This window comes from Idiotropiscis lumnitzeri, chromosome 15, assembly GCF_059441095.1.
Source record: "Idiotropiscis lumnitzeri isolate Australia: NSW breed Sydney's pygmy pipehorse chromosome 15, RoL_Ilum_1.0, whole genome shotgun sequence".
In the NCBI taxonomy this organism is placed as follows: domain Eukaryota; kingdom Metazoa; phylum Chordata; class Actinopteri; order Syngnathiformes; family Syngnathidae; genus Idiotropiscis; species Idiotropiscis lumnitzeri.
The window spans coordinates 898,500-911,452 of NC_142405.1; the positions used below are offsets into that span (position 1 = coordinate 898,500).

At 44.3% G+C, this 12,953-nt stretch overlaps 2 protein-coding genes and 1 long non-coding RNA gene across 4 annotated transcripts; 1 reads left to right on the forward strand and 2 right to left on the reverse strand.

The window, feature by feature from the left end:
- Window positions 1-3,926: 3,926 nt before the first annotated feature.
- On the reverse strand, window positions 3,927-8,164 carry LOC148322030 (alpha-2,8-sialyltransferase 8E-like). 2 transcript variants are annotated; one of them, XM_088316271.1, is made up of 6 exons: window positions 7,766-8,164; window positions 6,445-6,519; window positions 6,275-6,349; window positions 6,033-6,177; window positions 5,577-5,782; window positions 3,927-5,377 (listed from the first exon to the last, which is right to left on the reverse strand). In XM_088316271.1, the coding sequence occupies exons 1-6, from the start codon at window positions 7,894-7,896 to the stop codon at window positions 4,864-4,866; spliced, it is 1,146 nt and encodes a 381-aa protein (XP_088172397.1). In that variant the 5' UTR covers window positions 7,897-8,164; the 3' UTR covers window positions 3,927-4,863. The 2 variants fall into 2 exon arrangements, with proteins under 2 accessions (XP_088172397.1, XP_088172398.1); XM_088316272.1 differs by lacking the exon at window positions 6,445-6,519.
- Window positions 8,165-8,865: 701 nt separating this feature from the next.
- st8sia6 (ST8 alpha-N-acetyl-neuraminide alpha-2,8-sialyltransferase 6) lies at window positions 8,866-12,096 on the reverse strand. Its single transcript, XM_088316273.1, has 6 exons — window positions 11,682-12,096; window positions 11,190-11,258; window positions 10,846-10,920; window positions 10,370-10,514; window positions 9,719-9,924; window positions 8,866-9,532 (listed from the first exon to the last, which is right to left on the reverse strand). Exons 1-6 carry the CDS (start codon window positions 11,771-11,773, stop codon window positions 9,055-9,057), a joined length of 1,065 nt encoding a protein of 354 aa, XP_088172399.1. The 5' UTR covers window positions 11,774-12,096; the 3' UTR covers window positions 8,866-9,054.
- LOC148322032 (uncharacterized) lies at window positions 11,834-12,948 on the forward strand. Its single transcript, XR_015846603.1, has 2 exons — window positions 11,834-12,125; window positions 12,195-12,948. It is a non-coding gene; the product is annotated as an uncharacterized LOC148322032 (long non-coding RNA).
- Window positions 12,949-12,953: the final 5 nt, after the last annotated feature.

The window sequence follows — 12,953 nt, forward strand, 5'->3', positions numbered from 1 at the left end:
CGCACACGTGGAGAATGTGGCGAGAAGCAAAACACACAACCCGTTGACAAAGCACTTCGTCTCTACCGCCAATCCATCGTCATCCCACAAAACTACAAACGCCGAAATCCTCTTGAGCCATTTCCTTGCGGAGCACAACATCCATCCCATTCGCGGCTGCGGACCACTTTAGTGAATTGGTGAAAGTTATGTTCCCGGATTCACAGACAGCTAAGGTAATTTTTTTTATTAGTAGTATAAACACGTGTTTAACATCTTGGCATTTTTTCCTAATTAATTTTAACATTTCCTGCTTATATAAATATAATGAATTATTTATTATATATATGTATGTATATATGTATATATATATATATATATTCGTTATATTTATATAAGCAGGAAATGTTAAAATTAATATATATATATATATGTGTGTGTGTGTGTATATATATATATATATATATATATATATATATATATTCATTATATTTATATAAGCAGGAAATGTTAAAATTAATATATATGTGTGTGTGTGTGTATATATATAATATATATATGTATATACATATATATATATATATATATATATATATGTGGGTGTATATATATATATATGTATGGATATATATGTATATGGATGTATATATATGTATATATATATAGATATATATGTATATATCTATATATATATATATGTGTGTATATATATATATCTATATATAGATATATATATAATGATGATAATGTCTGATTTGTCGCGAGTGCACATGCGTCGCGTGGTGTTTGTAAGGTTTTTGGTTGATTTATAAGGGAAATCTGCTACTGGCCGATGTTGACAGGTATGATAACAGCTGAGTGCTGATGCATCATATTAGCTTTGACCTTTGGGTTCCACTAATTGACCTCTGAACCCTTTGACATTTCTTTCATGTATTCAGGACCGATTTCATTTTACAACGTATTCTACAGCTGACAAGTTATGTTGACTTGATGATAGGGACATGAGCGGGTCCATGTAAAAAAAAAAAAAGTGTCCCCTGGAGCCAAAAAGTTTGAAAACCCCCGCCTTTGAGAATCCTGCGAGCTGGACATCATTTTTATTGTGTATGAGCCGATGCAGCTGACACTTTCGTCTGGGCTATTATTGTCAAATATTGTCACGCTTGTGTCTCACCCCCCTCAAGTGTGTCCTCATTGCCTTCTTTTTGAAAGGGAAAAGTGTCCAGTGAGAACACAAACCAGATCCCAATCTGATTGGACTCCCAATTGAAGCAATGACGCCACTTTAAAAATGCAATAAAACCGATGCCAGTGACTTTCCCCGTCCAGTGAGAGGCTCATTGTCCCGTCTCCCTTTTGAAAGAATTTAAAGGTGTTTTGTGTCTCGTTTGTTGGCGGAATCCGATTGTTTCCCTTCCGCCTCATATGTCCTGAAACAACATGGTGCATACTTTTCCCTACTTTTCTCTTTTGTCACGCCTGGCAGCTGACTGCCCCCTGTTGACGGCAGTGCGTATTGCAGTGCCAGTTTGCCAATGCTTCCTGCTACATCCAGCAGCAGCTGGGATGGATCTCAAGTCTTCCTTCTGAGGGGTTAAAGCCATTTAAAAGAAAAAGAGACAATGAGACCAAACACTGTTTCGTGTGAGTTGTCAGTGCCAAGATTTTAAGCGTCGGAATGCTGTGGCCATGCTTACCCCAACCTCCTGCCCTTTTGTAAAAGGCACCTGTCTTTCTTTTTCTACAATTTAAAACAATAGCAACAACAATAACAAGCGGGGTCGTTTTTCTACGGAATTATGGGGGTTTTTTCTTCCCGCGCCCCATTTCTTTTGTATAATAAAGGGAAGAAAAAGTGCAGGAACTGTTTTGAAATGGAATTAACTGTGTGGGTATTTATGATCATCGTGTTTTAAGTTGCCTTCCAGTTGTAAAACCTCAAAGAAAGTCTATTTTTTTTATAAAATGTAGAGAGAAAAAAAGGAATTTGGCAAGCATCTTGGGCAACATCGAAGGCGGTGTTGAACTTTTTAGCAAGGGGGCAGGGTAAAAAGTCACTGGAGAGGACCCGCCCGAATGCCGCATGGAGTCAGAATGCCCCCGAACGAGCTTTTGTTTGGATAGCTTCAACGCTTGGGCGAATGCAAATGAAAGGCAGCCAAGCATGAGAAGATACACCCGCCAACAATGATGGACACACTCAAGCCGCGCTTTGAATACAACAAAGCGAAATGCGCAGGTGATGATTTACATCCTTTCCAAAGATGGTGCTTTCGGGTACCCTCGGCTGAATTGCCTTTTCGGAGGCCTCAAAATACCTGAAAATTCAAACACAATTTGTTGCAAGTGTGTGTATCCTGGTGGAAATGTACGATGCCAACACGAATCCTCCCAAACTCATCAAATGTTTGAAAGAATGAGGACGTCGCTGATGGAAACTAAATTGGGGTGGCATCATTTTAACGCGACCCATGAGACCTCTTGAAGGACGTGTAAAGTCAATTCCGAATACACTACATTTATTGTGAAGATTTGCCATGAGTGGCGTGCAAAGTGGAAATGTGCGATGCGAAGCGGCTCAACATATCATTTGCCAGGCGATCCACCCGATGCATGTCAGCCCGAAAAATCTTGCCTCTGCACCGTCTCACATGGTCTCTTCGGATAGTCTGCTGAGGTGGCCCCTTTAGAGCGCCTCGTTGTTGGCCGTGAGAGACAGACGGGAGCAAGGGCAGCAGGTAGGATGGCCGAGTGGTCTAAGGCGCCGCGTTCCGGACCCAGTCTCCCCAGGAGGCCTGGGTTCGAATCTCGAATTTTTTTGCCAGGATGGCCGAGTGGTCTAAGGCGCCGCGTTCCGGACCCAGTCTCCCCAGGAGGCCTGGGTTCGAATCTCGTGGCTGCCAGGATGGCCGAGTGGTCTAAGGCGCCGCGTTCAGGACCCAGTCTCCCCAGGAGGCCTGGGTTAGAATCTCGAATTTCCCCATTGTGGGACTAATAAAGGCATTATTATTATCATTTTTTTTTTTTTTTTTTTTTTTTTTTTTAAGTCTGACTTCACAGCTGGCATGGCCACTTTAGAGTGCCTCGTTGCAGCATGGAAAAAGGCCCATGATGCTCGCCGTTATCACAATTTGGAAGTCTCGATTTTCTATACGAAGCAAGTCAAATTTGATGATGTGCTTTTGGCGAGTTCATCGCCGTTTGCTCCCTGAGAACGACATCTGTGAGGATCGCTTTCATGTTTCCTTCAGTGACCAGCATCAAGCCGAATGAATTCCCATGCCAACGCTGAATCGAATGGAAGCATTCCGTCCACTTAAGCATGTGATATTTCAGGTTCCGCACCGCAATGTACAGAAGACAGATTATCGAAAGGCGCCGCGCAATATAACCTCCCACGCTCACTTTGTGTATCTTACATTTGACACACTCATTTTAGAGGAAATGTTTTAATGGTATGTGGCCAGGCGGCGTTCTTTCCCTTCATGACCAGAAAATCAAACAAAAAAAAAACCTGATGGATTTGTTATTGTTAAAAATGTGTTTTTCCTATGCCTTTAAAAATACATGTAATTCAATTGACTTTTTTTTTTACATTCTGTCATGGGTATATTTGAGACGCATGTTTAAAAAAAAAAGTCCTATTTTCATAAGAAAAATAAACGGAAAATGCCAAAGAAGACGCGTGTCGGCGCCTCTTATCTTCATTTTGGATTGTTGTTGCATTACTTTGATGTTTGTCGGTCCTATTCCCACATTGAGAATATTGGGAAGACAAAAAAAGTTGAATTTTCCCCCCAAAAACATTGACTACTCAATATTTCAGGCTACTCGTGACGACCGTTGAACAGGAAACGAAGGTGAACGGCGTTCATGGTGAATTTGTCAACTTATTTTGACGCTTGTTTGTTTGCAATGTGAAAAAGTTGCCATCAAGAAAACAATTTCTTCTAAGACATTTATTTGGTTATCGTGCATCAACCTGTCCGTGCGGCACTTTGGCTCATTTATCGCTTATTCGTGTGGCCGACAAGTACCTGCAGTTTTTTTTGCGTATGTTCCACGCATGAATTGAACAAACAATGAACATCTTCAGAAAAACAAAAGCCCAATTTCTCACCCAAAATGCTCCCGTCACAGTTTTGTTCGCCAAGTCGAGTACAAGCAGCATTCAAAAATTCATCATCACAATCAAGTAGCACTTTGAAGGTTTCTCTTGGCAAAGTAACAGATGGACGCAAGACAAGAATAAAAACAAAAAAAAAAGAAATTGAGCGGGGGAAAAAATGCAACATTATGAGAATAAAATTGTGACGTGATCACAGAAAAGTTAAAAATGTCAAATCATAAAAGGAAAAGTCGCAATGTCGATGTTGGGAAATAAGTGAAGAGTGAGGCTTAAGAGAAGATAAACAATTCCAATTGCCATGTTTAAATAACAAAGTCAAAAGTTATAAGATGAAGTCGTCGAAATGCTGGAAAAAGTTTCACATTTGTGAGAAAAAAAGGGAAGTAAGTTTGGAGGGAAATAAATCCCATTAAATAAAAACAATCATAATTATTGACTAGTAACAAGATCCTGAAGTTCGCATCGATTGTTTGCATCAGGCGGGCCAAAAGTTTTGGGACTGGCGTGACAAAAACTTGCATCTCGTACCCAAATTACAAACCATGAGTTTTCGCTGTCCTCTCGTTGCTAATCAGATTCATGCCGATCCAAAAAATGAAAGCGTAAACACGAGGAAACATTTTCAGGAAGTTACGTTGGACTGACAAAAGTCACCGCCTCAACTCCCTCAAAGGCCTCCCAATGGCGTTTACGCTACAAACAAGTTGTCCTAAAAACAAAGTCATGAAAAAGTCTTCAGGCTTTTCTCTTGTTTAGTTTGTCTTTTTCTCCGGCGCAAACGAGTCACGGCTTTTTTTTTCTCCCGAACAATCTTGCAGGTGAAGCCTGAGCACGCCCTCGCTGTGCAGCTTGAGCAGAAGGTCAAACTCCACGGGCATGGTGTGGAGCCTGGCGTTGACCTTCCTGTCGTCATAGTAATGATTGGTCAGCGCGTAGAGTCCGTGCGGATGGTTGCCGAAGGGCCAGAAGCCGAACAGGTCCACGTTGGAGCACAACTCCAGAGCCAGGCTGGCCATCATGATGCCCGTGCTGAGCCGGCGAGACTTCAGGCCGTTGTTGTGCCAGAAGCGCGAAAGGTTGCGCAGGTACTCCGGGTTGAAGAAGACCGCCTGAGCGGGGCTGGCAAAGTCGTCCAAGGTGTAGGCAGCCCGCATGGACAGAGCCGTGTTGGAGCTGTACGAGAAGGCGGGAAGGAGGACCAGGGCCTTGCCGTAGTTCTGGAGTCGCTCGGCAAAACTCCGCCGTCGTCCCATCAGAGACTCGTACCTGCGGGGGACGGGCAGAGCGACGAGATGGCAAATTTGAATTCCATTTGCAAAATATGGGTGACGTGACGTAGCGCAGCAAGAAGGCTGAAATATTAAGTCGGCAACGTTTGACGACGCTAAGACAGGAATCCTTTGGTTTGGCGACGGGCGGCATTCCGGTCGTGCCGGCGTGTTCGGCGCTCGCTCGCCATGCTCACTTTTCTTTGAGGATGCTCGGGTTGGCCGTGACGAGGTCCGTCTTGACGCCCACGTGTTCGCTGTATTCTTCGTTCAAAGGCGGCAGGTTGCACCTGATCACAAATTGAGCCGAGTCGATGCGTTTCCCGCAGCCGCTGTCCATCAGGATGCCGCCGTTGCCCACCACGGCGCACGTGTCCCACGACCTGTTGCCGAACGGATGCTCCTGGCGCGTGCGCGTGACAATTGGCGGCATTTCCATGTTGATGATGATTTTATATTGCAGCAGAACATTAGTTATTCCCTCAAACGCGACCTTTACAACCCCCATTTTCATTCAAATATAAATATATACGAGGGCCACATCTACCAAAAGATGTATGCCTGTAAGACAAATCTGTAATCAATTCAGCGGAACCGCGTTCTCCTTTTGAGGGTCCCCAGTAAATGATGTCACAATTCCCAAACGTGTTTACCTTTATGAACGTTTTAAACATGTTGGGCGTCACCTGCAGGATACCACTCTTTTCGCCATCAAACTTAATCTTGGTTCCCACGGGCGTGTTGGCCTGCGTGACGATGGCCTTCTCGAAACCTCGACACGAGTTGCTCAACTTGGAGCTGCGGGGAAAACATTTTTATGAAAATGAAAAAATATATATATATTTTTTTTTTTGTATGAATGTCGTCAGCTTTGTTTGCTTGCACGACACCTTACGTGAATATTCGGTGGTTGTCCACGTTCTTCTGCCAGTTTTCCGAGTAACGCTTCAACACGTCGTCAATCCGTTCCCTGCGACAAACCCGTATACGGATGCCACAAGATGGTTGACAACAAAGTGACAGCGAGAACAAAGTGGCCACTTGTGCAAGTGTGTGCGCGCACACCTACAGCCTTTACAAAACGCTGCGGGTTCGGGGGACTTTCGCTTCTGAGAGGGCGGCTTGTAAGCGCCAACCGCACTGCGGAAACACAAAGTGGCATTTCTTGGAGCGAACCAACATGATTTTTGCTGCGGATTTATTTTTTTTAACCATAACAATTAAATGCTAGAAAAATGGATGCAACCTTTAATGACTAAAAGTGTATTTTTATGTTTTGGGGGTAGTATTGGGAACATATTTGAAATGCCAATGAAATGAATACTCTGCATTTATACAGACGCTCAATGACTGCATGTTGTGAAATAATTTGAAAATAATCATTTAATTTTAAAAATCACATTAAACAAGTCAATAATATTTTGAGGATTGAAAAACTGCGGGTTGTACACACGGCATGGCATTCAACTTTTGCAAATGTGCTCTTGACTGCCAATACGCAGAATAAACAATCACTTGATAGTTCGCCTATTGTGAGAAATAAGATGCAATAATATCATTAAAAGTTACGGCGAGGGGGAAGTCATAATATTGCAAGAAAAAAATGCTCAGTGTTGAGAGAGATTAATCCTCATGGTGCAAAAAAAAATAATCTCAGGAAATTCAACAACACAACGGAAAAAAATCAAAGAAGAATCTGTCAAGTTACAAGAAAAATTAACATTGTAAAAATGTCTGGAGGAAAAATGCTGTAAAATTGTGTTAAAATGAAATATTTCAAGAAAAGTGCAAATATCCCCCCCCCCCCCCACAAAAAAAAGCCAAAGTCGTCAGGCTATGGGAGCGCAAAATGTGGCCCTCAAGGACCCAATATTCGTCATCTTCTAAAAGGTGCGGCACCATTGTAGAATTGAGCAAATTCCTTTAAGATAAGATAAGATAAGATGCCCTTTATTAGTCCCACAATGGGGAAATTCGAGATTCGAACCCAGGCCTCCTTGGGCGACTGGGACCTGAACGCGGCGCCTTAGACCACTCGGCCATCCTTTGACATTCTATCGTTACGTGTGGAAATTCTCAACATTGATTGTTGTTAAGGCATTTTGTGAGAGCAAAATGTTAATTCCTTGATGATCGGTGACGAAAGCAAAGTGCGCCGCATAAATACTTAAAAGCAGCATGCGATGGATCATCCAGTAGTTGGCCTCGAAATCTTTTAGAGCGCAACAAGATGAGTTTAGTTTGTCTTGTCGAAGCAATTTGTGAAAAGTCGGACTATTCGAGCAATTGGGCCACGATTTGAGGTAATCCCGTGAACTTTCGGAGAGCTCAAGAAATGTCAAGATTTAAGGAAGCCCCCCCCCCCAGCAGCGTGAGGCCGACGTACCTGTCGTCGTCAAACATGTACCAGATGACGGTGGACAGCAGGCTGCCAAAGCACAGCAGTGCGATCATTAAGGACATGCCCGAGATCATGCTGTCTGTCCGTCTCGCTCCCGTTTCAGCCGGCAAAGGCATCGCCGAGCGCACCACCTCCGAGCCACTGTCTATGTGATGTCATATTTCGTACACCTCCCACTCCTCCTCTCGCCAGTGCAACGTCACCTCCAAACTTTACTCCCCGTGATTGAACTTTACATGCAAAGTTCGTCTTTGTGATGTCTTTCTCTCGGGGATTAAAAAAGAAAGAAAGAAATCAAAGTAAAGCAATCACAATCTTCAGCGTCGTGCCCAAAGCTAAAAAGCAGCTGCTTCAAGGTCTCCAACTCCTGACAAAAAAAGAAGAAAAAAAACACCCTCCCCACTCCCTTCCCTTAAGCCTTCCCCCCTCCCCTCCCTGGGCCATCCTCCACCCACACAGCCCCCCCCCCCTTCTGTCCTCGACCCCCCCTTGGCACACGAAGGCAGGCAGTAATACGAGTGCCCTGGACCTTATTCGGCTCCAGGGACACATGTTCGGAGAGGCCCCAGGGCGCCACATTGGAACCCGGTGACCCCCCCCCCCCTCATTAACCAGGGGAGGGGCGTGGGGAGAGGATAGAGGGGAGCTTCTCTCACAGCGCAGAGCGGAAACAAAACAGAAAGGAGGAAGTGCAACCTTGACAAACTCCAAATCTTGTGAGCTTATCGCAAACTGTGATCGGCGCACCTCCTCGAACCGAACCTTCCATTTTACACTCCAGGATGTTGAATTTGCGCTGCACTGCGGGCTGCCCACCTCTGTTGTGTAACGCCGCAGTTAAAGAACACTCGAACTTTCACACTCGACTGCCTTCGAGATGGGACCAATCGTGGTGTCGTTTTACTTTGTGTTGTTTCAGGCTTCAAAATTCCGTTGGGGGCTCACAAACTGATGACACATTTATATAAACAAGGGGGGTTATTAAAAAAAAAAAAAAGAAAAGAGTTCTGATCAAGTTAAACCAATCCAAGAAAAGTGTAGCCCGAGTTCTTCTTGAATTATTTTTGAAAAATGCCAAACTCCTGTCTCAGAAATTCCAACTTTTATTCTTGCATTGCTTTAACAAACTATTTGATCTAAAAATGGCCCAACATGGAATTGTAATTTACCGTCAAAAGACGAATTCGGAGAAGGACAAGTGAAAACCTTTCAGGCTCAAACGGCCTTTGTTGTTTGCTTCGTCAATGAGTCACGTCAGTTATCCATTTCCATGGCTACTTTTTGTCACTTGGACAACGTCCGAGGTGAAGCCTGAGCACGCCTTCGCTGTGCAGCTTGAGCAGAAGGTCAAACTCAGCCGGCATGGCGTGGAACCACCGCTTGGCCTTGGTGTCGTCGTAATAATGATTGGTCAGCGCGTAGAGTCCGTGCGGATGGTTGCCGAAGGGCCAGAAGCCGAACAGGTCCACGTTGGAGCACAACTCCAGAGCCAGGCTGGCCATCATGATGCCCGTGCTCGGGCGCCGACACTTCAGGCCGCGGGCGGCCCAGAAGCGGGACAGATTGCGCAGGTAGTCCGGGTTGAAGAAGACGGCGCGAGAGGGGCTGCCGAAGTCTTCCAAGGTGTAGGCCACCCGCAGAGACACCTCCGTGTTGATGGCGTACGAGAAAGCGGGAAGGAGGATCAGGGACTTGCCGTAGCTCTGAAATCTCGCCATCACGTCGCGCCGTCGTCCCGACAGAGAACGGTACCTGGAGGGGACGGCACAAAGTTGGCCCGCTGTTTCCACTCCAGTCCCGTAGGTGGCAAGAAAGCACAATCCAAACTCGCCGCAATCTCAAATGTCGGAAACGTTTCATTTTGGCATCGGAACGAAACAGACCGTGGAACATTTTGGCAGAAAAGGTGATTTGGAGCGTGTTGGCGGCCGGGCTCACTTTTCCTTGAAGATGCTCGGGTTGGCCGTCACCAGATGCGTGCTGACGCCCACGTCTTTGCCGTAGTCTTGGTTCAAAGGCGGTATGTTGCACCTTATCACAAAGCGAGCCGAGTCGATCGTCTTTCCGCAGCCGCTTTCCATCAGGATGCCGCCGTTGCCCACCACGGCGCACGTGTCGAACGTTTGGTTGGAGAACGGATGCTCCTGGAAATCAAGGCGCAGCGCGTTCACGATTGTTGGCGCAAAATCCAACATAAAGAGCGTGAAGATGGTTTGGCGAAAAAGTCAAGAAAAGAATACCAGAAAATGTAACGTTACAAGGGGAAAAAGAGGGAATATTGAACGTTACAAGAATGAGAAATGTCTAAGAGCAAAAGTCTGAATTTACAGAAAGTTAAAAAAGTTGAAAGAGGAAAAGGCCCACATGTTATGGAAACAAGTTTAGAATGAAAAAATTCTTACAAAAAGTCACATTTGGGGCGTCACAATGTTATGAGAAAAATGATGAAAAAGTTGCAATGAGGGGAAAAAACGTTTTAATGTTAGCAGAAAAAGTGGCGATGTGATGAAATTGGAATGGTTACCAAAAAAAGGGAGAACGTGACAAAGGGGAAAAAAATGAACGCGTCGCACTCGCAACATGACTTGCCTTGATGAATGTTTTAAAGATGGCCGGCGTCACCCGCAGCGACTTGGTCGTTTCGGCATCGTAGACGATTTTGCTTCCCACGGGCGTGTTGGCCTGCGTGATGATGGCCTTCTCGAACCCACGACACGAGCGGCTCAGATTGGACCTGACCGGACCGGACCGACAAACACTTGAATTGGTTTTCCGCAGCATTGATTCAAAGAATCACAGATTCAGCACAGTTCATATTTCGTTCGCTTTATTTCTTATATATAGGCGTTAATGTTAAAGTGACTTGCGATAATATTTTCACAAACGCTTCGACTGTATTTTAATGGGGGTCATTCTGGTGGCTCTTTTTTCGGTAGTTCTTGAAAAAGGTTTTGGGGAAGGCCAATTCTCGAGGCTCCGCCGAGCAACTCCAGTGTGCGTCAGTCACATGATCTTTGCAAGCTCGCTTTTACATACATTTGCACAAGTCTGCTTGCTCGCCTTACGTGAAATTGCGGTAGTTCTCCTCGCTCTTCTCCCACTTTTGCGAGTGACGCTTCAACACATCGTCAATCAGTTCCCTGTAAATCATCATGTTGAGAAGTCACTTTGTCGTCAGATAACTTGTCGCGTTGCCCACATCTGCTAGAAGTGAATGTTCTCAGTTGTCTGTAGTCCTACGTGAAAGTAGACTGATCTTTGTGTTGAATTAAAAAGAAAAGAAAAAAAACAGGGTGCCTTTTTTTTAATGACGTGCTAAAATAATGGTTATTTGCAGCTCTGCACGCAACACGCAAAGTAAGTTCTGGGAAATAACTTGAAAGAATAACAAAGGGGCAACTTGTCTCACCTACAGCCTTTACAAAGAACAGATTGGGAACGTTTCCTCTGAGCGGGAGGTTTGCGAGAGGTCAGCACACTGTGGAAAAACAAAGCCAGAAAAGCACAAGCACAGAGAAATCAGCACAACCCATTGAGAGGAGGTACATTTTTTTACATTCTGAGTCCAAGGTTTAACAAAGCTGAATCTCAAGACATGAAGTCACAAGATAAAGGAGGAAGGTTGTAAGAAAAAATATTGTTTTGAGCTTAGTTAAAAAAAAAACATGTTAAAATAAAAGGAAAAAAGTTGAATTAAGGAATTTCACACCAGAATTCACCAGCCATTTCCTAAAACGAGCAAGGAAACTCGATTAAGAAAATCATATTTTTCTGCAACTTATATGTTTATGTATAATTGCTTGATGCATTTTACGATTGGTGCATGTTTAATTGGCACAAAAAAGGTAACAAAAATTAGTATTTTGCTGAATTGGACACCGCTGTTTTCCTGCAGACAAACCTCTGTTCGTCGATCATGTACCAGGTGATGCAGGACAACAAGCTGCCCAAACACAAAAGAAATATCGCGGACGACCCACCACAAGAAGACATCTTTGACGAAAAGTCAAAAGATGGGAACCCCTTTCACGGTACAAAATGTTTGGCGTCACGGGAGAGCCAGTCTTCTTTTGATTTTTTTTTTCTAGTCTGGCCGTGTGTGCCTTTCCAGAAGGCCACGCGCACACGCACCCAAATCGGTGAGTGCGCGCGCGTTCACACAGCTGTTGCGTAATTAGTAATACGATGACGTCACGATAAAGCGACTAAAATGGATCCCTGCGGCACACCACGTTATTTCATACACATCCAAATTGACCATTTAAACTCTATCGGAGAAATACAATTTAAAAAAGCAATCGTTGCTGGAATGAAAACGTCATAACATTACAAGAAAGCGAGACAAGTAAGTACAGATGACAAAGTGGTGTCTGTTGTCAATTGATGCCAACTATCGTCATTTGCTCTTTTGCAGCGGAAGCGGTGCTGCTTGCTTGCTTGCTTGCTTGCTTTTGTGTGCTTGTGTGACATCATGGGGAAAACTTTTGGATATGGACAAAAGGAAAGAAAGGAGGCATCGCAAAACCATCACCCGCTGCCCCTCCTCCCATCATCGCGTGCGCGCGAGTGCGTGTGAGAGAAGAAAGAGGAAGCTCTCTGCGGCTTCAAGAATCAGGAAGTCGGGCGAGACGCGGTGCTGAGCGACAAACGAGGTTTCTCGTGCCATTTCGCATGTTGGGGAACTTCCTCTACTTTCAAGCCTCACTTGCTTTATTTTTATCACTTGACGAATACATGCGTCCCATTTACAACTGGCGCGCGGAGTAAGGCTTGCCTGGGCTTCAAACTAACTTTTTTTTTTACTAAGAACAGTGGCCCCTGACCTGAAATGAAATTATTGGGGCTAACGTAGAAAATTGGAAGAGGATTTTTTAAGTCAATATTCGCTCCGCTCATTTTCAATACCAATAAATGGGGAGGGACTCTGAGTATAGCAAAGGTTAAATGTGTGTGTGGGGGTCCTAATTGGCTTTAAAATAGAAATAAATATGTGCATTACTTTGGATTGCAGTATTAAATGTTTTTGGTTGATAGCATTTTCAACAGGATTTGTTCCAGTGTAACACACTTCACTTGGAACGACTTGTTGAGACATGTAAGAGATTATCACACATCTCACAACTTCTCTCAGTAATAAATTCCCCTCACTTGTCCAACCAGTTTTTATTTTTAA

Coding starts and splice junctions, on each gene's coding strand:
- LOC148322030 (XM_088316271.1), bottom strand. CDS start 7,896: ATGCCTTTGCCGGCTGAAACGGGAGCGAGACGGACAGACAGCATGATC. Junction 6,178..6,274: donor GACAACCACCGAATATTCAC/GTAAGGTGTCGT, acceptor TTTTCCCCGCAG/CTCCAAGTTGAGCAACTCGT. Junction 5,378..5,576: donor CCGAGCATCCTCAAAGAAAA/GTGAGCATGGCG, acceptor CGTCCCCCGCAG/GTACGAGTCTCTGATGGGAC.
- st8sia6 (XM_088316273.1), bottom strand. CDS start 11,773: ATGTCTTCTTGTGGTGGGTCGTCCGCGATATTTCTTTTGTGTTTGGGC. Junction 11,259..11,681: donor TACATGATCGACGAACAGAG/GTTTGTCTGCAG, acceptor GTTTTTCCACAG/TGTGCTGACCTCTCGCAAAC. Junction 10,515..10,845: donor GAGAACTACCGCAATTTCAC/GTAAGGCGAGCA, acceptor CGGTCCGGTCAG/GTCCAATCTGAGCCGCTCGT.